At 48.8% G+C, this 27,827-nt stretch overlaps 1 protein-coding gene across 13 annotated transcripts in view; it reads left to right on the forward strand.

Annotated features, from left to right (window-relative positions):
- Positions 1 to 27,827, forward strand: part of ADGRB1 (adhesion G protein-coupled receptor B1) — a 283,118-nt gene that overhangs the window by 168,328 nt on the left and 86,963 nt on the right. For 10 of the 13 annotated variants that reach the window (XM_039548691.1, XM_039548694.1, XM_039548698.1 and 7 more), the window contains one exon: positions 27,207 to 27,348. In XM_039548691.1, the coding sequence (XP_039404625.1) occupies positions 27,207 to 27,348 (142 nt within the window). The remainder of the gene's footprint in view (positions 1 to 27,206; positions 27,349 to 27,827) is intronic. The other 3 variants (XM_039548692.1, XM_039548703.1, XM_039548702.1) reach the window with 1 other exon arrangement.

The following is a 27,827-nucleotide window of genomic DNA, read 5'->3' on the forward strand; positions in this document are numbered from 1 at the left end:
TGTGCTTGAGCATCACCAGAGTTGTATTTCTCTCCTGCCTTGCCCTGGTGCACGACTGGGATTTTATTTGGCAAGGGGAACAGGGAGACAGGGCCAAGGTGTGTTATTGGTGGTGACAGCATCACTCCATGTGTCTTTACACCTCCTTGAAAGGACGTTTTATTGAGGTTGGGGTCAGTCTCTTCTCCCAGGTAACAAGAGACAGGACAAGAGGAAACAGCCTCAAGATGTACCAGTGGAGGTTTAGATTGGATGTTAGGAAAAAATTCTTCACTGGCAAGGTGGTCAGGCTTTGGAACAGGCTGCACATGGAAGTGGTGGAGTCACCACCCCTGGGAGTGTCCAAAAAATGCGCTGATGTGGCACTTAGGGATGAGGTTTAGTGGTGAATGTGGCAGTGCTGGGTGAAGAGTTGGGCTTGATGATCTTTTCCAGCCTTAACAATTCCATGATTCTGTAGCTGCAGAATCAAGTAGGTTTAGATTGGATTTTAGGAAAAAGTCCTTTACTGTGAGGGTGGTGTTGGAACCCTGGAGACTGGGATGCTCAGAGAAGCTGTAGATGTCCCATCTCTGGAAGTGTCCAAGGCCAGGTTGGACAGGGCTTGGAGTAACCTGGGGTAGTAGAAGGTGTCCCTGCCCATGGCAGGGCGGTGGAATGAGATGATCTTTAAGGTCCCTTCCAACCCAAACCACTCTGTGATCCTCTGAAGCATCTGGAGAGGGAACTTGGGATCACCTGCCACAGGTGAGCACTAATTGTCCCCTCCTCGGTGACAGCAGGGACCAAGCCAGCTGAGAGCTTGTGTTTTAGCCCCTGCTGCAGGAGAGAAAATCAGGCCATGCAGGTGTGAAATCCATCCCCAGACAGACAAAGAGTGAGATCCAGCAAATCTGCATCTCCAGGGGAACCCTCATCCCACAGGGAATGCCTGGCTCCATCAAGCACCTCCTCTGCTCCTCTGTCTCATTACAATAACGAAGCATTATAATAACCAGGCATTACAATAACTGATCTTAAGAGGCCTTTCCAAACCTTCCAAAATATTTGCATAAAAGCTTTTGTGCTATTGGAAGAGAAAGCACCTCGGTAATCTGTGGTTTTAATTCAAGGACACCCTCGGCTTCCCTTGGGAAAGATGATCTGTTCCAGTAATTAAAGCCTTTCACCTACCTGACTTGGGAAATGCAAACCTGGCTGTTCAGGAAGGTGACCTGTACGAGCAAGGTTAGGCTGGGAGAACAAAACAAACACTGCCTCAGCTCTGGGGTGAGCTGAAATCACTTGGAAACTTGTGGTGTCCTAAAATACAGCTCCCAGAGGCTGAGGACAGTCCTGCTCATGGGATCTTTTCAGACAGGAACTGAGGCGTAGGGTGTGGGTTGGTCCTGGAGGTGGTCACACAGAGCCACAAGCCACAGGGAGAGTTTTGTAGTGTCAGAGTAAGTTTTTGGGGGGTGTTCTTGTTTGTTTGTTTTATTTGGAACAACTCAGAGGACCACCCAAAATATCCTAGACGGAGGAATTGTTTGTATAATTTATTCATGGGGCAATTGTACTCTTTGGTGTTTGTGGTCCAGCCACCCCATGTATCTTGAAGTGCAGCTGCTTTGCCTGAAATTCCTGGTTTTTGGGTGGGATATCCAGTTTCTAATCAGCAGAATCCACAGCTGTCTGAATTCCTGACTGCGTGTCCTACAGGATTACAAGTCCTTGGAAGGCAGCACAAGGAGCAGGACACGGTGTGAGCTCCATGGGCTTCACCCTACTTGTTGACAGAAAAAGGCATTAAGTTTTCTTTCCTGTGCTTTTTGGGGCTTTTTGTGATCCCAGCCTTGCTGTTCTGATTCCCTCTGGAGGGCAGGTACAGCTCCCTTTGTTTCTCTACTCCCCACCACCAGAAAAGCGTCACACAGGAGCTGTCTTATCTCTGGCATCCCATGGAATCATTTTGCTCATCACATCAAATTAATCCATCTCTCAGCGCCTGTCTTTTGAAGAAAAGCTTCCTAAAGTCAAGGAACAGCTTCTCTTCTCCCCTCTTTGTCACCCAGCACATTAATGACCCTGCCAGAGCAGTAGATCAGGCAGTCACAGAGCTGCAGATCAGCTTGTCTGTGCTGGCAGAGATAAACAAGTCCCCCCAGACACAGACTCTTCACAGAGCCACAGAATGGTTTGGGTTGAGAGGGACCTTAAAGATCATCGAGTTCCACCTCCCTGCCGTGGGCAGGGATACCTCCTACTATCCCAGGCTGCTCCAAGCCATGTCCAACTTGGCCTTGGACATTTCCAGGGATCCAAGGGCAGCCACAGCTTCTCTGGGCAACCTGTGCCAGGGCCTCAGCACCCTCACAGCCAAGAATTTCCTCCCAAAATCTATTATAAACCTACCCTTCTTCAGCCTAAAGCCATTCCCCCTTGTCCCATCACTCCATTCCTTGTCCCAAGTGCCTCTCCAGCTCTCTTGGAGCCCCTTTAGGCACTGGAAGGGGCTCTAGGGTCTCCTTGAAGCTTTCTTTTTTCCACCCTGAACACCCCCAGCTCTCCCAGCCTGGCTCCAGAGAAGAGGGGCTCCATCCCCGATCATCTTTGTGGTCTCCTCCGGAATCTCTCCAGCAGCTCCACATCCTTCTGATGTTGGAGGCCTCGGAGCTGGACACAGCCCAGGAAGGGTCTCACAGGAGCAGAGCAGAGGGACAGAATCACCTCCCTCAGCCTGCTGGCCTGTTAAAATCCCAAAGCCCCATGAAAAGTCAGTGCACTTCTCTCCCCTTTGGACCTATTAATAGCATCTCATACATTAATTTTATATGAATTATATATTATATATATTTTTACTGCAACTCCCCAGCTGTGGGGGAGCAGGACTGCCCTTCATATGATCCCATGCAGTGTGTCTGTGCTGGTGTTTGCCAGTCCCCCTGTTCCAGCTCCATCACCCTTAGTCCGTTTAATTCCCCACATCTTCAGCTGCAAATCCTGCCTTTCCCAACTGCTCCTGTGGATTGGTGAGGGGATGTCAGCGAGGGAAGAAAGCATCGTGCTTGCAAAGCCCGGCTACACAGGGCCATGCAGGGAGGTTAATCTGAATATTCCCATTAGTTCCCCTGTGTTAAACCCAGTTAAAAGTATCCCTTAATTCAGCCTGTCTGACTGCACTCGCAATGTGCAACCAGGCAGACGGAATTATGGTCCCAGGAGCCTTTTTTTAGCCATAGATGAGAGCAGACAAAACAGGGAAATGCAGTGAAACCCAGTCACACCTCCAGAGCCTGAGGATTTATCCCTGCTCAGCCTGGGCACTGGGGCTGCTGGAAACACAAAGAAGAACAGATTCCAGGGGGATGATGTTTTTCCAGACACCTCCCTTGTTAAAAGGACACCTTTTCCTGGGAGTCGTTTCCTGGATTCCAGGTGTTGCAGGAAAGAGGTGGCCAATTCTGGCAGCACAAAGCAGCAGAGCACAGGGCTGTGTCCATCCCTGTTTGGGAGAGGAGTTAAAATCCTTTGCCCTTTGCTGAGCTGCTTCCCAGTGGCCAGAACTGTCCATGGAATTGGGAAAGCAGGTGCTGGCTTATTGTCCAGTGCCTTTCACAGCACAGGATGCAGGAGAAGCTGTGCAGTAGAACGCAGGGCTTCTGCTGCCTGCCAGCAGAGCAGGGTTTAATGGCTCTTGACAGAAGGGAAAAGGGGGAGAGCACAGAGGATTCAGAGGCTCTGAATCAAATCCTCCCTTGTTTCCCTTGCAAAGGGGTCAGGAATACGGGTGGAATAAATGAATTCCCTCTACAGACCTGGCAGAAGCCAGGCACTGACACCTGGAGGATGCTCCCACTGGGAAGGGGCTTTGGGTTCAGTGACACAACTCCCAACCTCAGCTCAGTGCTGAGGGTGAGAGCTGGAGCCTCCTGAGGTTCGGGATGGTTTCTGTGTTCACATGTGTTTGTGCTGTGTATTCAGAAAAAAAAACCCCAAACAAGCACCAGGAGCAGCTGAGAGAGCTGGGAAAGGGGCTCAGCCTGGAGAAAAGGAGGCTCAGGGGGGACTTTCTGGCTCTCCACAACTCCCTGACAGGAGGGTGCAGCCAGGTCAGGGTCAGTCTCTTCTCCCAGGTAACAAGCAAGAGGAAAGAGCTTCAAGTCACACCAGGAGAGGTTTAGATTGGATATTAGGGAAAATTACTTCATGGAAAGAGTGGTCACGCCCTGGAACAGGCAGCCCAGGGAGGTGGTTGAGTCACCATCCCTGGAGGGATTTAAAAGATGCGCAGATGTGGCACTTGGGGGATGAGGTTTAGTGGTGAACACGGCAGTGCTGTGTGGGGATCTGTTAATCCCTTGCTTTTCCTATTTCACATGTTCCTTCTGTTCCCTGCCCTAGCCCTGGCTGCTCCCTCAGTTTCTCCCTATTTGCTCCTGTCCCCCAACGCCACCCAGGGACCACCCTTGGGCCCCTGACAAAACCACCCTGCACCCAGACCACGTAGTCTCTCTACCTCTGAACATCTCAGGGACAAGATGTGATTAAAGCCATCTCAAACCCTCATGAGAGACCCTTCTCTACCTCCTTTACCATCCACTGCATTGTAACGCTGTCGGCTGCCGGAGCCAGATCGCAGGGCTTTCTGAAATGGACTCTGGGATGCGATTAATGGCATGGCCCTAGGAAACCCTCACTGAGCTCTCAGGGAGCAGCAGCCTGCTAGGCTGAATCTAGTGGTTACAGCAGTACTGGGTCAAGAGTTGGGCTCGAGGATCTTTTCCAACCAACAATTCCATGGCTCTGGGGCTGGCTTGTCTTCCCGGCATCCCTGCCAGCTCTCCTGGAGCCATCTTCATGGCCATGCCAGGCTTCTGAGAGATTTCAGTGGCTCATGGTGAAAATCCAGCTTGACTTCCCAGGTTGCAGGAGGCTGTAATAACACAACCCAGGCATCTGCGTGTGCTGGTGGAGAGCTTTGGATCACAGCTCCAGGCTTTGAAGTGTGAGGGAAAAAGGCAGGCTGGGGAAATCTGCTGCCTGCTTTTGGTGTGCTCCAACTCCAGTGACTCAACAGCCAACAGGGTGCAGCTTTGAACCAGCTTCAAGGCAGGCTCAGGTGCATGGAGCAGACACAAAGAGCTGCACCAGCAGAACGCTCTGCACCCTCTGTGTGTGAAATTCAGAGTGGAGTCACTTTATCTCCATGTGCTTCTTTGCTGATTGATTTTATTCTCTTTAGGAGCACAAGAAACTCTGTCTGGGTACAGAGCACCCCTTCCCAAATGGTTGTGTCTCTAAACCTGGAGATCTTGCCATCTCTGTATCCTCTGGAATAGTGGCTTTGCTGGGAGCTGAGGGCTCCAGAGCAGCCTGTGCATGATTTGAGGAAGGTGTTTTATGACCACAAGTGTCTCAGGACCAGGGCTGGACAAACCCCAAACCATAGGCACTAGGTATTTAAGCAGGCGATGTTTTATGTGTCTTTGTTAAGGACACAAGAAGAAGTTTCCCCATCAGGATTTTTTGCTCAACTTCCTTGCAAGACAGAGGCAAGTTCAGATGAACTTCTTAAAATGCCTCACTTTTTAATGAATCCGTGAACTCCAGGCCAAGAACACAGCAGTACCCACCACAACCAAAATAAATTTATATTTCTCAGATTTCATGACAGCATCACAGAATGGTTTGAGTTGGAAGGGACCTTCAAGATCATCCCATTCCAAACCCCTGCCACGGGCAGGGACACCTCCCACTGTCCCAGGCTGCCCCAAGCCCCGTCCAACCTGGTCTTGAGCACTTCCAGGGATGGGAACCCACAGCTTCTCTGGGCAACCTGTGTCAAGGCCTCCTCACCCTCCCAGGGAAGAATTTCTCCCTAATGTCTAATTTTATCTATTTTGTCCATTCCAGTCCCAGGCACCTCGCTCTCATGATGGGATTCCAGGGGAAATGGTCAGGGTGCAGGTTCTTGAGTTCATGCCATTGCTCAAAGGTGATGGACTGGCAGGATGGACAAGATAGGATGGACTGGTAGGAGACTGGACAAGGTAGGACTGATGGATGTGGTGGAAAAGGTTCAAGAACTGGCACACTGTGAATAAAGATGGGGAAAGTTTGCCCCTATTTTAAAGAGGAGGAAAGGACTTGTGTTCATTTTCACCTGACTGCTTGTGCACCGTGCTAGAAGATGAAATGTTCTACTAAAAAGCAGCAAAAAGAGGCCACAGTGCCCAGGATGCAGCCCTTGTCTAATGATGAACTTTCTGTGTGTCTGGGCAAATCAGTGTAATCTTCGTGCCTCAGTTTTCCCTGAGCCTGCTGTGCTAAATAACATCAGACAGCTCCTCGAAATGTCAGGAAATCTGGGAGTGAGTAGCTTCTTTTAGTGAGCAAAAATAAGTATTTCTATTTATCACTGAGAACTGGTTACCTAAAGGTGAGCTTGATGGTCAGTCTGGTCACCCAGAGGAGCTCTCATCGTGTTTTTTGTTTTGTGTGGGCAGCAGGGAGTGTCACCACGTGAATTTTAGTCTTCACGAGGTGGAATGAGGAGACTCAGGGCCATCACTGTGAGATCGCTCACGTGAGGGCATGAGACACCAACCTGTGCATCCAACCTGAGCTCTCTGTGGCCTCTCAGCCCCATGGCAGAGAGGATTAGGAAATCCATGGAATATCCAGCCTGCTCTGACAGCCAGCTTGATGTGGAGCAGGACAGATTCTCCCAGTGGCTCTCCTGGAAGGCGATGAGCAAAACTCCCAGAGAAGATGAATATTCTGTGCCCTGACCATCAGATTTATTTGGATGCACTTTAACCCTCAGCCAGAAAAATAACGGATGCAGCAATGTCAGAAAGCCCAATTTCTTGGAATAGAAGCATTTTCAGACTTGTCAAGGCTCTTTCCAGGGCTTTGCAAATCCTTTAATTCAATTACAGCGCTGACCAGTTGGAAGATGTGTGTTCATCTCCCAGAGCTCCCTTCTGCTTCAGGCCAGCGCTGCGTCTCCAGGGGGTTTAATGTGGATGTGAAATGTTGGTGGGATGTCAGGAGAGGATTTGCTGCTTGACTCTGAGGGAATAAATTCACCCTGTGCCAGAGCCTGGTGCATGGCAGGGTGAGGGTGGTGAGGCACAGGTTGTGCAGAGAAGCTGTGGCTGTCCTATCCCTGGAAGTGTCCAAGACCAGGCTGGACAGGGCTTGGAGCAACCTGGGATAGCAGAAGGTGTCCCTGCCCATGGCAGGGGTTGGAACAAGATGATCTTTAAGGTCCCTTCCAACCCAAACCACTCTATGATTTTATGAGGGTGGACCAAAGCCTGACCCAGCAAGAACCTCAGTCTTCCCAGGTTTGAGGAGAGCCTTTCTTGCTGCTGAGGATGGAAGTGCAGGCAGCAAAATGGGTGGGAAGCACACCAGTCCCTCTCATTTTTGGGTGGTGGATCCAATCCACCACCAGTCAGTCAAGGAGACAAAAATGGAAAGGGTCATAATTGCACTGATGACTGATGGGCTGTCCCCAGAACCTGAACTGTGTCATTTGCAGGTAGGGAAGGAGAAACCCAGGGAATGATTTATCCACCATCACCCAGGAGGAGCAGAGCAGAGCCACAACTCAGCTCTCCTGCCCTCTCTCACAGCTCTGCCCATGGCTCTGAATAAAAGTTAACTGTGGTCTGTACTGGGAGAAGAGGGGCCCAGAGGAGCTGGGATCCAGGAGAATGCCATTCATTTCGAGCTGTGGTTATTATTTATTTAATGGTGCACAGAGCTCATATGTCAAATCTGAAGGAATGCCGAGCATCCTTCAAACCTCAGCAAGGCTCCTGACAGCTTCAGGGGCAGTGCACAGGATCATCCCAGGGATTATCAACATCCATGTGATTTTTTCACCCCTAATCCGAGGCTGTGGCCTGGGCAAAGGGCTGCTGCAGGTTCTTTGGGGTATCTTTGGCTTTGATCTTCCATACACAAGTTGAAGGTGCAGTGATGGATCACTGCTGCTGGGAATTGTGTTCAGACAGATCCTTTCCAGTCCTGGTATCCCATGTATTGGTCAAAACTGTGCTGGAGAGCTTCCTGACATTTACCAGCATATTCCAAGGGCCTTGCACCTCTGCAGCTGAAGAATGATTTTCCCACCCAGGATCCTGCAAGAATATCGGACACAGGGAGCTCCCTCTGCTCTCCTTGTGTTGTTCCACGTGCAGAAGCTCTGGAGACAACTTCTTTCTTGAAGCTGCCTGGATTGTAGGAATGGAATGGAATGGAATAGAATGGAATAGAATAGAATAGAATAGAATAGAATAGAATAGAATAGAATAGAATAGAATAGGAGTTTTCAGTTAAAAGGGACTTAAAACAATCATTAACTCCAACTGCCCAACCAGTTCAGGGCTGTCCAAAAGTTATTAAGAGGGTTTTCCAAATCCCTCTCAAACACTGACAGGTGTGGGCCACTGGCCACCTCTCTGGGAAGCCTTTTCCAATGTTTGACTGCCCTCTGTGTAAAGAAATGCTTCCTAAAATCCAGTCTGAAGTGATGGTGAGGTGCATTCCACCACGGTGTTCCCAGGAATATCCTGTTTGTGGGACAAAAATGGTTTTGGTTTTTTTTTCAGGTAGCTATAAAAAGAACTCCCCCTCTCCACCCCCGCTTCTGGAGGGCTGCTGTGTTTGTCTCCACTCAGGCATCAGCACCTCACAAGTGTTGTTGGAAACGGTATCACAGCACCGGGCACTTCCCTGCTTCCCGGCTCATTCCTACCCAACTCGTTCAGTTTACAAGTGCAAAAGATGCTGTTGCTAATTGCCAGCTCTGCCAGCTCCTCCTGGGATCTGGGAGGTAGCTGAGGCTGTCCTGCCTGGTGTCTCTCCAGTCTCTGCAGTCTGTGAACCAGGACTTATATGACTCCTATTACTGTCATGCCCAAGCATTTCACAGCTTTCGATGTGCTGTTATTGCAACTGGAGCTGAACAACAACAAAAAAAAAAAATCTCCTTTTCTAGGTCACTTACAGCTCTGAATTTTCTTTTAAATTTGCCTTTACCCAGATTAGTGTTTTTGGAGGGTTTAGGAAGGCGCAGTATTGGTCCAATGACAAGTGTCACTTTGCTTTGGAGGCTTTCAGCTGAGAGACGGCCTCAAAATGCAGCAGAACTGACAGGAACTCTCGGAACATTTTCTGCTGCTCTGAAGTGGGAGCGACATGGGGACCTACTCTCAGGTCCCCTGAACAAGGAGCATTTATTTTTGTCCTCCTGGCCTCCCTCCCTCCCCAGAAAAGCTTTCAGTAGAGGTGGCCTGGGAGCCCCCAGCTTGTGAGCGGTGCTCCTTCACTCTGACACTGCTTGTCATCTCAGGAAAGAAAGGAAGATCAAACAGGAGGATGGAGTGGGAGCTGTCACATCCACTGTACTTTTCCTGCTCAATTCTGTTACCCTTGGGCAGGTGAAGGCTGGGACCAGCAGCTTCACCCCTTTGGTCCTAACCTACCTGTCTGCTCTCTGCTCAGGCTGTGTGGATGACCTTGATTCACGAGCCAGCAGCGTTGGCAGGGACATTTCGCAGGGCTTGGGGAGAAAACAGTCAGATTTACACCTTAGCACTGTGGTTTCCAAGCTTTCTTTCTTTCAGGACCCCTGAGTGTCAAACTAAATGTTCTGATCAACTTTCTCTACACACTTGGACCCCCTTTGATTTCCAGACTCTCAGTCTCTCTCCCCAAATTGTTCTGCTTCCTTAGTGGCTCCAGAAAGTTTCTTCTCTGCAAAATCTCCACTGTTTATTCCTTTATTCCTTATTCCAATGCTTATCTGCTTCCCTTTTCTGGACATTCCCCTCCACCCACCTTTCCAGCTGGGATGGAAGGAGCTGCAGCAGCAGGAATCTCCCCTTTCCCACCCTCTGCAATCTGATCTCCTTTGGAGACTCCTGGCTCCAGGTGCCAGCTTGGCTTTCTGAGAAAGAACCCTGGAAATGAGCAGTCCTGAGCCTGAGGACAAAAGCTTCCTGCTGGGATTCTGCATTTCATCTGTGCTGGTGATACTGGCTGGCTTTATCCCCGTGCTCCCTGCCTCCCCTGGGCCCTGGGAAAGAGAGTGCCAGGAGGGTTGAGTGCATTCAGTTGTTATAGGCTTAATCCATGAGATATCAGTGAGTCTCAGGGGGACTTCTGAATTTCCCAGCTTGGGAGCTATAGACCCGATCCTGACCTCTGCATCACAAGCCTTTGAGCGGCAGGAGCTGGTTCTCCCTCTGGAAGGACATTGAAACGTGGAAGCAGAGCCCAGGGAATCTGCTCAGGTCTGCGGGAGGTGCAGAGGCAGGGCTGGAGTGATCGCCCTGCCAAGGGAGGAGGCAGAGATAGATGTGTTTGGCACTGGTTTATGTGCATTTTATTGCTGGGCATGTTGGGGGGGTGGATGGGCAGGAAATAAAGGACATTTCACCCCTAGGACTGTGCCTGCTGCTGCACCATCAGCAATTCCTGCAAGGAAGGCCACTCCTGGTGCTGCAAACCCCAGCCAGGACAGCAGAGACATTTTTCAGTAAAAATTGCTTCAGCCAGCACAATCATCACTGGTGCTGCCTTGTAATTGGCAGGTATTTAATTAGCTGAGGAATATTCCACATCTTCTCACTAAGTGGGAAGTCAGAAAGTCCCTTTGGGATGAATGCTCTCCCAGACCTTTCACTGCACCTCAGCTGAGCCTCAGCACGTAAAGCACAGCAGGCAGCTGACTGCGAGTTTGCACAGATGCTGCAACATCTGTCCAATTTGGGCAAGGTGGGTGGCTGAAGGTAGGGGTGCCACTGAAAGTGGGAGTGGAGCGGAGGGGCATGGAATGGAATGGAATGGAAAGAAAAGGAAAGGAATGGAGTGGAATGAAATTAGAATATAGAATAGAATAGAATAGAATAGAATAGAATAGAATAGAATAGAATAGAATAAGAGATCGAGATAGAGATAGAATAGAACAAAAGCTAAGTCCACTGCCTGGGTTTTTTAGGGAACACTCTGTCATTTCTGCTTCCAGGTGTACAGAGATACAGCAGGATGGGGAGGAGGAGGACAAAGCTTAATGAAGAAATATTGCTGGGAGTAGAGAGGTTTCCACTGGCCAGTATCTCTGCAAGATGTTTTCATACGCAGAAAGTGGCTTTAAAAGGCTTTGATAGCAATCCCTCTTTGCATGAGCTCCAGAGGGCTGGCAGAAGGTTTGGGTACCAGTGTGGCTTTGGTTAAATACATTTGCAGGAGCAAAGCTGGGAAATGCCTCCCCCTCCTTCCCCGTGACCTGCTTTCCTGAGAAAAGCACAAGCAGATCCATGTCGCTCCGCTCAGCACCTGCTCCTTATTCCTGCTCCTTGCAAAATCCTGGGGTGCTGCATCTCCACGCCTTTCCTTACAGACATCCATGGCAGGGAAAAGCAGGAATTAGAGCAGACCCAACCACAGTCATGCACTCCACATAAAACCACCGGGATTGCATGGCAGGGAAATCTTCCTGCAGGAAAACCTGTGCCAGCTTTGCAGGTCTGGAGCTTGATTTGTGTTTGCAGCTCCTGCCCGTGCAGGCTGCAGAAGAGAAGTTTGCTCTGCTGCTTTCTAGCTTCACTACAATCCTCAGCTTTGCTGCCAGTGGCTCCCTGCATCCCTGAATCCCTGCATCCCTGCATCCTCACAGCTGCCAGGCAGTGACAAGGTACCGTTCCCAGCAGCTTGGCTCAGAGCTGAATCCAGCTGCTTCATTGCCACTCTGTTCCCACTCCTCCCGAGGGATCTCACCCTCTCCCTCTGATCCATCCGGGCCCTGCCCACCAGGGAGTTGTTTACATCGACCCCCCTGGTGAGAAAACATCAGATCAGCCCCCAGGAGGGCTGGGAATGGCTTGTTCAAGGGGAGGCGGCAGCGCGATCTTAAACATCAGCATTTATTTATTAGCGTTTATTTAGCCACGACTGCGCCAGCCCCCTCACTGCATCAGCATCAGCTCCATTTCCCACAGGTTTCCTCCCCTCCTGCAAATGTAAATCCAAAGCAAAACCTCTGGATTCCTTTCTACACCCACGTCAGTAAGGGCAGGAATCACACTGGTCCCGTCAGGGTGGGTTTTTGCCGTTTGCTTTGCATTTTATTTGCCCCCTCCCCTCCCAAAACTTGTAATGAAGCAGCATTTCATGTGACAGGACATTTGTGGCTGCTCCAGGCACAGCACAGCAATGAGGAGGTGGTGCAGCATCCCTGATCCAGGATCCAAGTGACCTTCAGGAGCAGGCAGATGTTGCTTTCCAAAATTCGAGCTGGGAAGGAGGGAGGCATTCCATGCGTTCAAGGAGCTGCCAGCTCTGCTTCACTTGGCTGCTCTGCTCCCATGAAACACTCATTTCGTGGAGTGCAGAAGAAAAGGAGGCCAAAGGGAAAGGAAGGAGCAATGGAAAGCAGTGGCAGGGAAAAAGTGCAGCGAGCTGAGCTCACACTGATTAAACCTTCTCATCTTGAGAGCAGCATCCCCATGTCCAGGTGTGGGTGTGTACCTGTGTTGTCCTACTCTTACCCGGCTCCCTGAATTCCTAATCAATCCTCGAGCCTGGCTCAGAGCTCTCTGATGTCCAGCTGGAGGTTTGAAGTGCATGTTGAGCTTGATTTTGGTGTTTCCCTCAGGTTCTGGTCAGAGGACAATTGTGCTGGGACCAGCAAGGCTCAAGGCTGTGTTTGTCCCAGGAGAAGGGTTGTACCATAAGGGACAGGTTGACACAGCCAGGTCATGGCTGCTCCATCCCTGGAAGTGTCCAAGGTCAGGCTGGATGTGGCTTTGAGCAATCTGGTCTAATTTGGTCATTGCTCATTACAAGGAGCTTTAAATATCCCTTCCAACCCAAACCATTCCATGTTTCTTTTGCGGGTGCTCCTAACTCTGTATCACCCAGGAGAGTCTCATCAGAATGTTTGAAAAAAACACCTCAGGGTTTTAAATAACTGAACCTCACAACCCCCATCCAGTTCCTCCACCCCCCTCACTCTCCCAGGAACTGGGTTTTAGATGCTCCAGCAGAAAATGTGAGTTGCTGGTGCTAAAAGGAGGTGGCAATGCATGAGAGACCTTTCTCCCAGAGATCCTGAAGTGGGAATGTGCAGCGGTGCAAACACCTGGCGTGCCATGATGGGATGAGGATCCTCTGCTCCCAGGGCTGGAGCCGAGGGGTGAACCTGCTCCACCTGCTCCACTTTTATGGGGACGTTGGCTGAGCTGTCTCTTGCTTGGGGCTGGGAAGAAGCAGGTGGGAAAGGGGCACTCCCCCATTAAGCTCACCCACCACTCCTTTGGAGATGAATTAGGAAATGCTCAGTGAGCAGACAGCCCCAAAGGGCTCAGCAGCTCCCCTGGATTCAGAATGATTTGAAAATACCCCCAGAATTTATCTGCACAGTGCCAAACCCTTCTCAAATGACTGCTTGCATCCCCTCTCCCTTACCCCAGTGCAGGGCTTTCAATTTTTTAGGGTGATTGCCTTTCCTTTGCTTTTAATTCCCCTTCTCAGCTGGAAACACCAGAGCGTGAAGCCATCCAGAGTTCTTAGGTCCAGATATCTCTGTTACTGTGACCCAGCTGCATCTGTGAAAACTTTTTTCCTAGGAGCTTTGTGTGGGTTTTGCTAAATGCATTGAAGCAATTTGTACTTTTAAAGGGCCACATCTCCATCTTGGTTATGGTTAATCTTTAATCCAGTATCTTCATCTTTGCCTGCAGCACCCTAATTTGGCTTCTTGATTTAATTTCTTTTACCGTCTGCTACCTCCTCCCATTCCTAGCCCCTCTGTCATCCGCCTGATTTATTTTCCTTTGTCTCTTTATCCTCTAGCCCTGTGCTCAGCCATTAAAATGTTCTGATTTAGGTTTCTGAGAAGCAGCATCCCCTGGAACTGGGCTTTTGGTAGCACGAGAGCCATCCTTCTTCCCAGCCTGGCCCTGGGGCCTCCTGTACTCTCAGAGACAGGGCAGGGATGTTGGCAGCACTGTTTGTTTGCTCTTTTGGGAAGTGCTGTTTAGAGGTAGAGAGGAGGCAATCTGCCTGTGTCTCCATCCCTGACTTTGCCATGGAAAGCTGGGAAGAGCATCGAGATAGATATTTCAAAGAGGGGGAGGCTGAAAAACAGAGGGCACAAGGGACAGGAGATCTGGCTGTTCAGAGCTAGCAACAAACTTCCATCTCCCTCTGATGCCTTTTCCTGGTTTTAAAATCAAGAGTCATACACAGTTAGAAGGGGAAAAGGGATTTTACCTTTGTATTTATTTTAAGGATCCTTAGGTGCACACATCCAGGTCATATGCACTGAAATGCACCCCGCAAAAAATGCCCACCCCAAAAAGATCTGGTATATCATTATAGGTGTTACTAATTAGCACATCTATCAAAGATTCCCCAATGAGAGGCTCAAGTGAGCCCCCCTCCCCAAGGAGCCTTCCCCTGGATGGTTCTATCTTAGCTTACAGAATGCATCCTGGAGAGGACTTTGGGGTCTGGGGCACACTGATCCCTACCTACGAAGCTTCTAAAATGTTGAGTCTCTCAGCTTGACAAACAAGTCCAAGAATGTAGGCAAAAAGCACTAAGAATACAGAAGTTGTAAAAAAGGTATAACAGGGGTATAAAAGAAAAGGCAAAAAAATCTTCATGGCATCACCTCTCTCCTTTCAGCCCCACACACCAGAGATTTTGGGCTCAGAATCCACTGGTGAACAATCCCACTGCCCATTGCCAGGGTTTGGTGTGAGCAACCATGGAGTGATGGTTTTGGTCATCTCAATCCTTCTGCTCCCCTGAGCTCTGGCTGAGGGTTGGTTTGGGGGCTCTGAGGGGCTTTAGCTTCTGTTGGGGTCATCCAAGGAGTTGGAAGTGCTGAGCAGTGAACAGGACACGTGAAACACTTTTTTTCCCAGGTGTTTGCATTGCTCTCCCAGCCTTTAATCCAAGTGCAATTGTACATCCTTGAGCAGCCAAAGGGAGCGTTTCCAGCTCATTCACTGCTGGCTGCAATGTCCTACATTTCTACTGGCACCTGCTACGCTCAGCAAAACCATTCCCTACCTTGTTTTCCCATTCTTCCCATCTTTCCCATGAGGCTTGAGCATGAGACAACGATGTCCAGGTGCAGGAGATGGTGAATCCTGCTAATGTGCTCAGTTCCTTGGAGGATTTTTCCTGGAATGTTTCTGGTACATATGACAAAGCTGCTGCTCATCCCTTGGGTGCATTGATTGTTGTTTGCTGCAAAAACAGGAAACTTTCCCAGTTTCTCAGGCATGATCATAGGATGACTGGCTGTTGTTCAAGGCAGAGAAAGAGGATTGCACGGACCAGCTACAGGTTAATTGCTGATGTGGAGCCGCATCCTTTTGCAGACAGAAAAGCAGAGTCCCATCTTTTGGGCCGTGATCCAGTTTGATCCTTCCCAGCTGGAGAGGGAATGACTGCAAAACCAGCCCCAGGCCTCTGGCATCTCTTGGTAATTGGGAAATTACAGCAGGAAAGCTGACATGGAAGCTGAGGGAGTGAACTGAACATCTTTGTGTCCAGCTGGAACATGCACACAACACATTTGCTTAAGCAGGCAGTTTCAGGAGGGTCCTGCAGGGTGGTACAACAAGGCAACAACAGCCCAGCCCTGGCTCCGGTTCTTGCCTTGCAGAACCTGCCAAAACATTTCCATGCAAGCTCAAGGACACCCGAGGAGCTGCCCCTGGAGAGAACCATCCTGCGAAGCCTGGAGAAGCAGCTGTGAATGTCACGTAGGGGTGGGAGGGAGGCAGATCCATCACTCACTGATCTCACCTTGTCCTCTGTTGGAAAGCAGCCCTACATGATAATGAGAGCTGCCATCCTCCTGCTCACCTTTTCATCCCCCTTTCGTCCCACTAATACACTTCCCTCCACTTGGAAAAGTCGGCTTCAGAAAGTCCCAACCTCTGTTTACAATACTTTCACAGTAGCTCCTCTTTTCACCCTTTTCCCAAGGTGATCTTCATACCCAAAAGAATTTGGGCAACACAGGGAATTGGTTGAATCACCAGCACTGGAGGAATTTAAAAGATGTGTAGATGTGGCACTTGGGGACATGGTTTAGTGGCAGGTTTTGCAGTTCTGTGCTAACAGTGGGACTTGAACCTTTTTTTTGACCCAAACGATTTGATGATTCTATAATTTTTATTGTTCTGATACTCTGATGTAGCAGAAAAGATCCAGTGGGGCAGTTCTGCCCCAAAATATATCTTATTTATAAGATTTATTTAGAATCTTACACAATTTTTATTTTAGTTATAAATCTTATTTGTAATCTTACTCATAACTCCTAATCTAGGAGTTATGGCCTGGGCTGCTTGCATTAAGGGATCCCAGAAAGGCTGTAAAGGTGTTTTTGGCTCTGGATAACAATAAGAAATTTAAGAGCAGAGGATAAAGACTTGGACGAATAAAATGTTGATCTGTTGTGGAAATAGACTGAAAGGAGCTTGAAGTGAGGTGGGTGTCAGATATTTCTCCCAAGTACCAAATGACAGGATGAGAGGAAACAGCCTCAAGATGCACCAGAGGAGATTTAGGTTGGATATTAGGAAAAATTCCTTCATGGAAGGGGTGGTCAAGCATTGGAAAAGGCTGCCCAGGGAAGTGGTGGAGTCACCATCCCTGTGAGAGGTCAAAAAATGTGTGAATGTGGCAAAATGTGACATGGTTTAGTAGTGAACATGGTGCTGGTTGATGGTTGGATTTGATGATCTTAAGGATCTTTTCCAACCTTAACAATTCCATGATTTGATGATTCTATGGAAGCAGTCCAAGGTCATCTTCTGCAGCCACCACCGTGAGCTGACCTGATGATACCAGAGTTTGCAATGTGGCTAAATATGAGAATTATTTTCCTTTTTTCTCCTTAAAGCCATGAAACCAAGGGATTTTAGGGAGCTGTCGGCTTTTCTGTTTCTATTTCACAGGGTTCTGTAGAGGAGCTTGAAAATGCCATCCTTTTAAAGGAAAAAAAGTCCACAAGACAAAAAGACTTCAAATATGCCTTACAAAAAAACCCAAAACCAAAACAAAGAAAACCCTCATGACACTTCAAGTTCTGATCTTAATTTGATGCTGTAGAAGAGACCAGATTTGTAATTATTAAACAACCACTAAAACTGGGGTAATTCAACCACAGAATGGTTGGACTGGAAGAGGCTTTAAAGATCACCCAGTTCCAAGCCTCTGCCATGGGACACCTTCCACTATCCCAGGTTGCTCCATGCCCTGTCCAACCTGGCCTTGGACACTTCCAGGGATGGGTCAGGAAGGAATATTGCCCTGGGTTTGATGATGAGGGCCTTTTGAACTGGTTTGGAACATTGTGACGCCTCACAGGGATTTCCACATTCGTTTCTGATTTAATGACCAAGCACACAAGGCCAAGTGCCTTTGGTTTCTCCATTTCTTTTCTGCCGAGTCCATGGCATTACATCTTCTGTATCAAAATTCTGACACGTTCAGGACTGTTCAGTGGAATATTGGGTGGGACAGAGGAGTCCTTCTGGGGGCTTGTCCCAATGAAACATCTGTCCCGTGACTGCCTTTGGAAAAGAAGTTTGGCAGGGGAGCACAAGGAAATTTGCTGTGGGCCCAGGGGCAAATTTCTCCCCCATCCCACCATTCCTTGTGCACTGAATCATAAAACCACAGAATGGTTTGGGTTGGGAGGGACCTTGAAGATCATCCAGCTCCAGCCCCCTGCCATGGCCAGGGACACCTTCCACTAGACCAGGTTGCTCCAAGCGCTGTCCAACCCAGCCTTGATTGAAGCAGCTCCTTGGAGACCTTGCCATGGTACAAGTTTCTCCTTCAAGAGATGATTCCTGCATTTCAGGCCTTCTTCTGGAGCAGTGGAGCAGGGCTGTAAAGATGGAAAGTACTCATTAATTCTCTGCCACAGGCTCTGGGTTTGAAAGGCAGAATCCAAATCCAGGAGGCCGATGATGGTGGGAAGTGCTGAGCTCCCTCTCCGGTGGGATGGCCTGGCCTTGTGATGAGAATCGTTAGAGCTCAGCGTCAGCTGCACTTCTGGTGCCTGAAAAGATTATCTCCAGATAATCTTGGAGGTATTTAGCCAGCCATATGCTTTATTTCAACAGTAATATCTATTTCTTTGTGCATCTGAACATTGTTTATGTTAATTAAGGCTTCAGACTGGAGGCTGCATATGGGCTGTTGCTTCTTCTTTTTCTTTTTTTTTTTTTCTGGGGCTAATTTGCAGATAGAAGGTAACCTTGTCCCCTGAAAATGCTCCAATTCAGTTTGCTGTGCTCGTGAATTCCCAGCTGGGCAAAGGGCTTGCTTGTCACCTCCTTACATCTTTTCCTGTCCCTCTCTCCCACACACGTAAAAAGAAAATCCCAAATATTCCTAATTTCCCACAGGTCACAAATCTTCTCTTAAATCACTGTTATCTTAATCCTGCTTGTGTCAGCTCCGAAGGAAGTCACCCCAAACCACCCTGAATTAGGGGTGTCTTTGAAATAAAATCAAATTAATATTCCTGCTCTGGTGTCATTTTCCTTGCACCAAGCAACTGGATCAAGAGTATGCTTTTTCTTCGTTTTCCATATTTTCCATATTTATTTTCCATATTTTCCATATTTTCCATATTTTACAATTCCACTGATTTTTCCTAAAGAGCTAATTTAATAATAGCTGCTACTCTGATTATTGATCCTTTCAGACTGACAGAATATCGCTCTGTTCAGTGCCAGGCCAGTGCTCCTTGGGTACAGGTGAGAAAAAGGGCATCCAAAGGTGCCAAGCAAAACTTGAAAGGAAACTGAGTAATCTGAGTAGCTGAGCAGGAAGTTTTATAGTGGTTTGTTTTGCTTTCTGTGGAGAAACCAGGAGACTCAGCTAAGGGATGTGTGGGTGCATTTATTGACTGTTTATTCCAAATATCGGAGTTCTGTTAGTGCCCCCTTACAGGTCTGTATCCATTCACATCTCCTTTGTGTGCCTCAGTTTCCTTCTCATAGAATGGTTTGGGTTGGAAGGGACCTTCAGAATCATTTCATTCCATGGGCAGGGACACCTCCCACTATCCCAGGTTGCTCCAAGCCCTGTCCAACCTGGCCTTGGACACTTCCAGGGATGAGGCAGCCACAGCTTCTATGAACAACCTGTGCCAGGGCCTCCCCACCCTCCCAGGGAGGAATTTCTTCCTTACATTTAGGCTGAACCTCTCCTCTTTTAGTTTTAAATCGTTCCCCTTGTCCTGTCACTCCATTCCCTCATCCAAACTCCAGCTCTCCTGGAGCCCCTGGAAGGGGCTCTGAGGTCTTCCTGGAGCCTTCTCTTCTCCAGGTGAACACCCCCAGCTCTCCCAGCCTGGCTCCAGAGCAGAGGAGCTCCAGCCCTCGGAGCATCTCCTCCTCTGGACTAATTCCAACAGGTTCATGTCTTTCCTGTGCTGAGGTTCCCAGAAGTGAAATCAGTACTCCAGGTGGGGTCTCACCAGAGCAGAGGGGAAAAATCCTCTCCCTTGATCTGCCCACACCACTGAGGATCCAGCCCAGGAGCCCAGGAGCCCATTTGGCTTCCTTGGCTTTGAGCTAAATAGCATTGATGACACTTAATTTCCTTAAATAAATGTAGGGAAATTGCTGGACAACCCTTTATTTCACCAGAGCTTCAAATTTCAGTGTGAGTTACACAGATTTACCAAACTTGTGCTACATTTCAAATTCAGAGGCTCAGAAGTGCAGGATTTCTCCAGGAGGTTTGGTTTTGCTCCAATAAGCCTACACCGCCTTGCTGGATGTGTGAGATGTCTCACAGGATTTTCAGTAGCATAACTGAGAGCTCAGCCTGGCTTTGAACCAGTGGATTGATCACAGAAAGGGAAAATTATCTCTTGGATAATAGAATGACCCCTGTGAAAGAGTTTTACTGGTTTTATTTAGTTCTTAGGTCTCAACTAAGCAAAGCACAATCACTGCTTTGGTACTGAGGGTGTCCAAAACATTCCGAGCAGCTGCAGTGTTAAAGATTGATTTAAACCCATATTTAGCTTAGTGTTTAATGAATTTCAGCATTTACCTCTTTGGCATGAGATCCTTTGTAACTGCTTTAGCAGCCAATCAAAGATTTATTTTATTTTATTTTTAATCAGCCTATTTTTTTTTTTTCAAAAGCTGCAAACCTTTTCATGTCCCTTTCTCTTAGGAACCATCCACTCTTTAATTCAGCCCCGAGGTCCTGCACAAACAGTGACTCTGACACACTTTTTGCAGAAATATGATTGCAGGGGTGTTTTTGTGTCCCGGGCTATTGTGCAGAACCAAAGTGTCTGAAAGGCGCTTTGGGGCAGCCTTTGGCTGGAAATGAAAATTTTTTTTGGGAATCCCACAAAAAGGATTAACTTTGACTTCATCTCTGGTTTGTTCTCCAAATTAATAATCAATCTGCCAGCTGGACCTGTGCCAAGCACTCAACTCATTGGAGAAGGGGGAATGGCCCATGTGAAACAAGAACAGTCAGAGAACCACAGAGTTGTTTGGGTTGGAAAAAAACGTCTGGAGGTTCCTCGTATTTCTCAAATCTCAAATATTTACCCCAATTTTTAAACCTCCATGGCTCTTCCCACAACAAAAGCTCTCCATTTGTGCAAATTCCTGTTTAGAGCAGCGTTTCTGTTTGAGAAAGTCCTTAAGTATGTGCTTAGCTCCTGTTTAAATCTACAAGACAGTGCTTAATTGCTTTTCCCCATCAAGTGCTCGAATAACATTCAGAGTCATGTTGTAACATATGGTGAGACATTTTCCTGTGCAGCATCTTTGGAATCACACCGGAGATAAATCTGACCACGGACGTTGGAGACAGAACCAACTTGTCAGTTGGTTCCCTGCTCACCATCCCAGCACAACGTTTTTTACGCCAGTCTGGTTTGGGGATTTCTACAATTCCTTTTTGACTGGGTTGTAATCACTCCGACTACACTCTCCTCTAATATTCTGCCCACGTTTTCCCTTTAGTGGAGTTTCCTCTTTCTTCCTTCCACTCTGGAGACTGCCTGGAAATAATTCTGCTCCCTTATTAGCGTACCTGGATTCAATATTTGTGAAGAACTCAAATTCTGCTCTTTTTCTTTGTTTCTGAGCTTTGAGCACAGATTTCCCAGCACAAACTGGTGTTTTTTTTGGCAGAATCAAAGGCTTTTCTACTGATTTACAAATGAAACCTGAACCCACAGGCAGGCACACACCAACACATAAATGTTCCTCTCCTTCTGGACTTGTTCATTAATAGCCCATTGTCTTCTAAAGCTTTTAATCAGGCCCACAGTAAATGAATTTTGCATTCAAATGTGAAACAGGTCCTTTTTCAATATATCTGCTTTGTAATTTGAACTCCTGGCAGTGAAATAATCTTTATATGGCAAAATCCAGTGATTGAATTGTTTAGGATTTCAAGTCTGCCCTGAACTATGAGGCTTTTGGTAATACTTGATGGTTGAACCAGACACTATCTGAGCAGGTATCTGCAACCAGCAAGACCCAAACTCGCTCAGATGTGTTCCCCTGGACCATGGAGAAACCCCGTTAGATCTCTCTTAGTGGTATTGAGTATGGGATCTGCAGCAAGTGATGCTGGACAGGCTCAAACACCCAAAATCACAAGGAATTATTGTGAGACCCCACCTGCAGTTGTGAGACCCCCACCTGGAACAACAAATCCAACTCTGGGGCCTCTGGCAGCAGAAGGACATGGAGCTGCTGGAGCAAGTACAGAAAAGGGCACAGAGATGCTCCAAGAGCTGGAGCCCCTCTGCTCTGGAGCCAGGCTGGGAGAGCTGGGAATGTTCACCTGGAAAAGGCTCCAGGGAGACCTCAGAGCCCCTTCCAGTGCCTAAAGGAGCTCCAAGAGAGCTGGAGAGGAACTTCGGACAAGGTCTGGAGTGGCAGAACAAGGGGGAATGGTTTTAAACTGAAGAAGGGCAGCATGAGATGGGATATTGGGAAGAAATTCCTCCCTGGGAGGGTGGGGAGGCCCTGGCACAGGTTGTTCACAGAAGCTGTGGCTGCCCCATCCCTTGAAGTGTCCAAGGCCAGGTTGGATGGGGCTTGCAGCAGCCTGGGATAGTGGAAGGTGTCCCTGCCCGTGGCAGGGGGTTGGAATGAGGTGATCTTTTAAGACCCCTTCAAATCCAAACCACTCCAGGATTCCACATCCACACTGGGAATCAGTGAGAAGAGGCTGGTGGCTCTTCTGCCCTGTCCTCCTACCTCCAAATAGGTTTTCCCAACCCATCTCCAAGCTCCATCCCCAAAGGGTGCAGAGGTGTTCGCATCCAAAGGATTGCAGGGCAACAAGAAGAGGTAATTAGGGAGATCAGCAATGAGGAAGGAAAGGATGAAAGAAAAGTTATTCTTCTGAGGAGATTAAAACCAGAGGAATGGACACAGTCTTTGGAGCATTTGAGTGGTTTAATGACTAGTAATGACTAATTAATTAATAATCACTGGTAGTAATGAGGGCCAGATTTTCATTTCCCATTAAATGGCGTAGCTGGACTTATTCTGAGGTGATTTACACCAAGTTCCTGACTCAGCACATCCACAGCACCCATCCTTTATGTGATTTATAGCAGCTTTTAAAGCAAGGACTGGATGGCTTTGATCCAATTTCTTTCTTTGAGTCCAACAGGATAAATAAGCAGGCACCAGACCAGGTCTTTGAAAAGCAAAAGGTGGTTATTTTAATTTTTAATCTTTTTCTTGCCTCGATATCGCTGTGTACTCTTCTGTGTGCATCTGGAAACGGATTTCAGGCTGTGCCAAGTGTGGCTTTGGCCCTGGATTGATTTTATCCTGATACTGCATTCAGTGCTGTTGTCAGCTTTTCTGCCATGGGAGTGTGAAACCAGGCACAGCATCTGGGGAGTGTTATTTGTTTTCTGATACTTTCCCTGGGGTTTCCTGTTCTTGTTGGTTTTCTGATTTATTTTCCTTTTTTTTCTTCCTTTCCTTTTGGATGAGGTTACTTCTGTTGATGTATGGCCCAGATCTGTCCTAGTGCACTTTGAAAGCTGGTAAATGAGTAAAGCTGGACTTTGGGATTGGAAGTGATGGGAGGGCAAATGTATTCCCACATTTGAAGAAGAGCTCAGATTCCTCGGGGCAGGGGGTGTCTGTGTGGGGCAATGTACACAGATTTGATGCTTTAAGAATGGAGATTTAAGCATTTCTATTTGTTGGGAAAGGCTGCTTAAACACAAAAAAGCTGAAGATAGAGTTAAGGATGAAAGGACAGTTTGGAACAACAACCTGGGGTTGTTTAGTCTGGAGAAGAAAAGGCTCCAGGGAGATCTCAGAGCCCCTTCCAGTGCCCAGAGGAGCTCCAAGAGAGCTGGAGAGGGACTTTGGACAAGGGATGGAGTGCCAGGACACAGGGAATGGCTTTAAACTGAGAGAGAGCAGGGTGAGATGGGATATTGGGAAGGAATTCTTCCCTGTGAGAGCAGAGAGGTGCTGACACAAGTTTTGCAGAGAAATTGTGGGTGTCCCATCTATGGAAGTGTCCAAGGCCAGGTTGGATGGGACATTGAGCAGCCTGGTCTAGTGGAAGGTGTCCCTGACCATGGCAAGGGGTTGGAATGAGATGGTCTTTAAGGTCCCTTCCAATACAAACCATTCTATGATTCCAAAATTCTATAATTAGGGGCCTTTTAAAAGCACTTTTCTAGATATCCTCAAACCCATAAATGAAAAAGATAAACAGAGCACTAAGAAACCCTCAGCTAACAAAAAAACCCCACAACAAGCCAAATGAATCAATACCTACAAAAAACCCCCCACAACAGTCTGTTCCAGAGGGAAAGTAAAAGCTGTTGTGGAAATGTGGACAGAGGATAAATCGACGGCAAGCAATGCAAATTAAAAGCTTGAAAAATACAAGAGAAAAAAAGAAAGGTGTAGGAATTTTTTTATTCAGAACAGCAAAAATGAATAAAAAGGAAAATTTAGAGTCTACTAAACCCCTAATAAATCCTGATGGTATTGGTTTGTTACTAGCTTGAAATGACAGATTTATTTATAATAATGCAGGAATTCCAATAAACGCCTGTATTCTGTAATTGGAAGAGAGCCTGGTTCCTTAATCCACATCCCAGCCTAATGAAATATTTTTCATTACACCAGTGGCTGGAAAACCTGCTCTACATCATCCCATAAAGTGAGAGTAGCGAGAGAGAGCAATTTGGAACGCAAGGATTTTAAAAGAGCAGGTTAAGACTAATTGGGGATCATTGCTCTTTAGGAAAAGAAAGGTGGAAGAGTTCCCCAAATCTGGAGAGAGGAGCATGTGTGTGTAAGCACAGCAGCCTCGCTTGTGTCTTAGGCACAATATCCATCTGAAACAGGCTCCAAAAATTTCAGAATTGTGGGTAATATTATGATTCTAATTGAATAATAGCACACTCATTAAAACGAGGCATTAATAGCAATCAACTTATGGCAAATAGATTTTGTCAAGCTAAATTAATACTTTCTAGGAGAATACAGAATTGGTTGCTGGAGTCTGGGAATTTGTCATTATTTGTACACATCATAAATAAAGCATTTTTCTTGGTGACAGGGGATAAACAGAACAACTCAATAATGCAGATCTTGGAAATACGAGCAGGACATAGAGAGGAGAATACAGAATTCAGTTTTCCCTTGAGACTGGCCTTGGAACTGCTGGTCCTTTCCAAGAATGGTGTTGGGGGATGTCAGAAGGTGCATGAAAGGGAGCAAAGAACAATGCCAGGGTCTGAAAGTCTCCATGAAATGATGTGACAGCTCAGGGAAGATCATGTGAAGAGTTGCTGATCCGGAGAAGACAGATTTATGTCCCATGAGATAAATGGACAGAGAACCACGGGATCACTGAGTGGTTCGAGTTGGAAGGCACCTTAAAGATCATTTAGTTGCAACCTCCTGCCATGGGCAGGAACACCTTCCTCTAGACCAGGTTGCTCCAAACCCCATCCAGCCTGGCCTTGGACACTCCCAAGGATGGGACATCCAGACATTTAGTAGGGTCCGGACATTTAGAAAGCTCTGGATGAGCACCACAAAAAAAATACGTTCTGTGTGTGGCTCACAATTTCTACAGTAAAATTAATTTGCCTTTTTTATTATGATTTTATCTTTTTAAACTATGAACAGTGCTTTAACCCAAACCAGAAATAATTCGGGGAGGTTCAGTGTCACGTGTTAAACAGGATCTGAGTAGATAATGACAGCAGGATGTGCTGGTGCTCTGTCACCCTGTAGGTCCCCAGCCCGTGGTAGCACAGGGAGGCGGAGAGAGGCTCGGAATCATTGCGTGAGGAGCAGGTCAGAGCCTGCACCGCGTCGAGACCTGCAGAGAACTTGTCTGTGACTCAGGGCAGGTCCCTGGAGCCAGCAGCAGAGAGCTGTCCAGGCCATCTGTGATGCACCCAAGGCTGCTGAGCAGCTTGGCTCCATCTGGAGCTGCCGTGGGCTCGCTGCTGGCATTGTTGCCGAGGTGCCCTCCTCCGAGGATGGTCAGCTGTGGAGATGGGACATCTTTCCCCGTGTCCCTTCAGTGAAGGCAGATGGCCCTTTTGCTCTGCCTCCACATCCTGTCTCGGGCTCCTGTGAAGCCCACAGGGATCCTGACCTTCTCCCCAGCCATTGCATTTCTGCAGTTGCTCTCCGCATCTGCACTCCCTGCATGACCATATCCCAGGAGACAAGACTGGACAAGATACAGAAGCAATGGGTGGAAAATGACTGCACTTTTTGGGTCCCCACTGTCCCAGCACACGAGACAGAGCAGGAGATTCCCCTTTTCCCTGGTTTAGGCCTTTGTGCTCACACAGATATGGGGCTGCAATAATCTTTCCCAATGAAACCTGTGAGATGAAGACCATGGAGACTTCCCCATCTATGGCCCCTTCTCCATTTTGCTACTTTTCCCCAGCCTGAAAGGATGTCAAGGGAAAGCAGGGATTTGTCCCTTTGATGTCTTCAGGTCCCTCTGGCCATGAGGGAGGAACATCCCTGCCATGTCCAGAGTTCTGGGAATGCAAGGAAGGGTGGAGGAGGGTCCTGGCCTGGCCTTTGGAAGTCCTGGCCCCAGAGAACTGAGAGGAGAGGGAAGAGGGGAGGGGTGGAGCTGTGAATTGGGATTCCTGTGGCTGAGGGAGGTCTATACACATCTATATGGGGTGTGGAGCAGGGGGTTGGGGGTGTATGGGGTGAGGGATGGGACTGGGGGGGGGAGCAAGGTGTATTTTAGGTCTGTAGTGTTACATCCATAAATGGGATATGTGGGATAGAACTATAGGGATGGGGAGGTGTAGGGACAGGGCTATAAGGATCATTTATCCATGTGTCCCACATGTGGATAAATGTGGTGGATGTCCCAGGGCTATAGGGTTGTGCATGCACACATTGGGTGGAAAGTCATGCATAGGTATACGGGATCAATGGGGCAGAGCTATAGGGTTAAGGGTGTGTATATGGAACAAGTGGGACAGGGCTATAGGCTTAAGGAAACGGATATAGAATATGCAGGACTGGGCACAGGGCTAAGAAAGTGTATATGGGATAGGTGGGAAAGAGCTATAGGGTTAAGAAGGTGTATCTGGGGTATGTGGGGCAGGGCTGTAGGGTTAAAGTGTATATGGGATAAGTAGGACAGGGTTTTAGGGGTAAGGGTGCATCTACAGGATATGTAGGGCAGGACTATAGGGTCAGGAAGGGGTATATGGGATATGTGGGGCTATAAGGTTATGCATCCATGTAGTGGCTGTGTGGGATGAGGCTGTGCAGTTACGTGGGCACACACGGGATAGGTGGGCTATAGGGCTAGAGAGGTGTGTATGGGATGTGTGGGGCACGGCCATAGGGTTAGGGAGGAGTGTATGGCGATCGCGAGACCGGGCAGCCCGGGGGCTGCAGGGGGCCGCTCACACGTGTGTGGGGTGATGGAGGGGTCAGAGCGAGGTGGGGGACCCGGGAACGGGCCAGCACCAGGACCGGGATGGAGACGCAAGTCCGCTGGGGGGTTGGCGGGATGGGGGCGGCGGGGGGCGCGGTGCCCGCTCCCCGCCCGCCCTGACGGCCGCTCTTCCTCTCTCCCCGCTCCGCCGCCCCGTCCCTCCCTCCCTGCTCTCCTCCCTCCAGCAGAGCCTCCGCCTCCGCCTCTCCGCCCGGCGCCTGGTCCTGGCGCGGCTGCCGAACGGTCCCGCTCGACGCCTCCCGGACCAAGTGCCTGTGTGACCGGCTCTCCGCCTTCGCCATCTTAGCCCAGCTCAACCCCGACATGGTGAGTCCCGCCGGCGGCACCGCGGAGGGAGGAGCGGAGGGGCCGGGGAGGCGTGGGGACACACGGGGGACAGGGCGGAATCAAGCGGGAGGGAAGGGGACGCGGCCGGGATGCAGCGGAGCATCCCCGGCGCGCGGCTCTCGGGTACCGCGGAGGCGCGGCGGGGACAGCCCCGAGCGCCGCTGCTGCTGCTGCAGTCCGGTGTCACCGGGACCGTGGAGACACAGCGTGAGGCTTTGCATAACCCTCCCCCTTCCTTCCCCGCCGTCCTTCCTCTCCCCTTCCCCCCGACCCTGACCGCAGCTTTGGGACACGCACGCACGGACATCGGGGGTGCTGCCGCGCTGCGCCCCTGGTCCTCCCCATCCATCCTTCCATTCCCGTGCTGCGCCTTCGGACGTGAATCCCGCGAAATGTGGGGAGCCGCCGGCCCCCGCAGGCGTGCTCGCTCCCGTGGGCTCCCCACGCACGGAATCTCC

Source organism: Corvus cornix, chromosome 2, assembly GCF_000738735.6.
Source record: "Corvus cornix cornix isolate S_Up_H32 chromosome 2, ASM73873v5, whole genome shotgun sequence".
Classification (NCBI taxonomy): domain Eukaryota; kingdom Metazoa; phylum Chordata; class Aves; order Passeriformes; family Corvidae; genus Corvus; species Corvus cornix.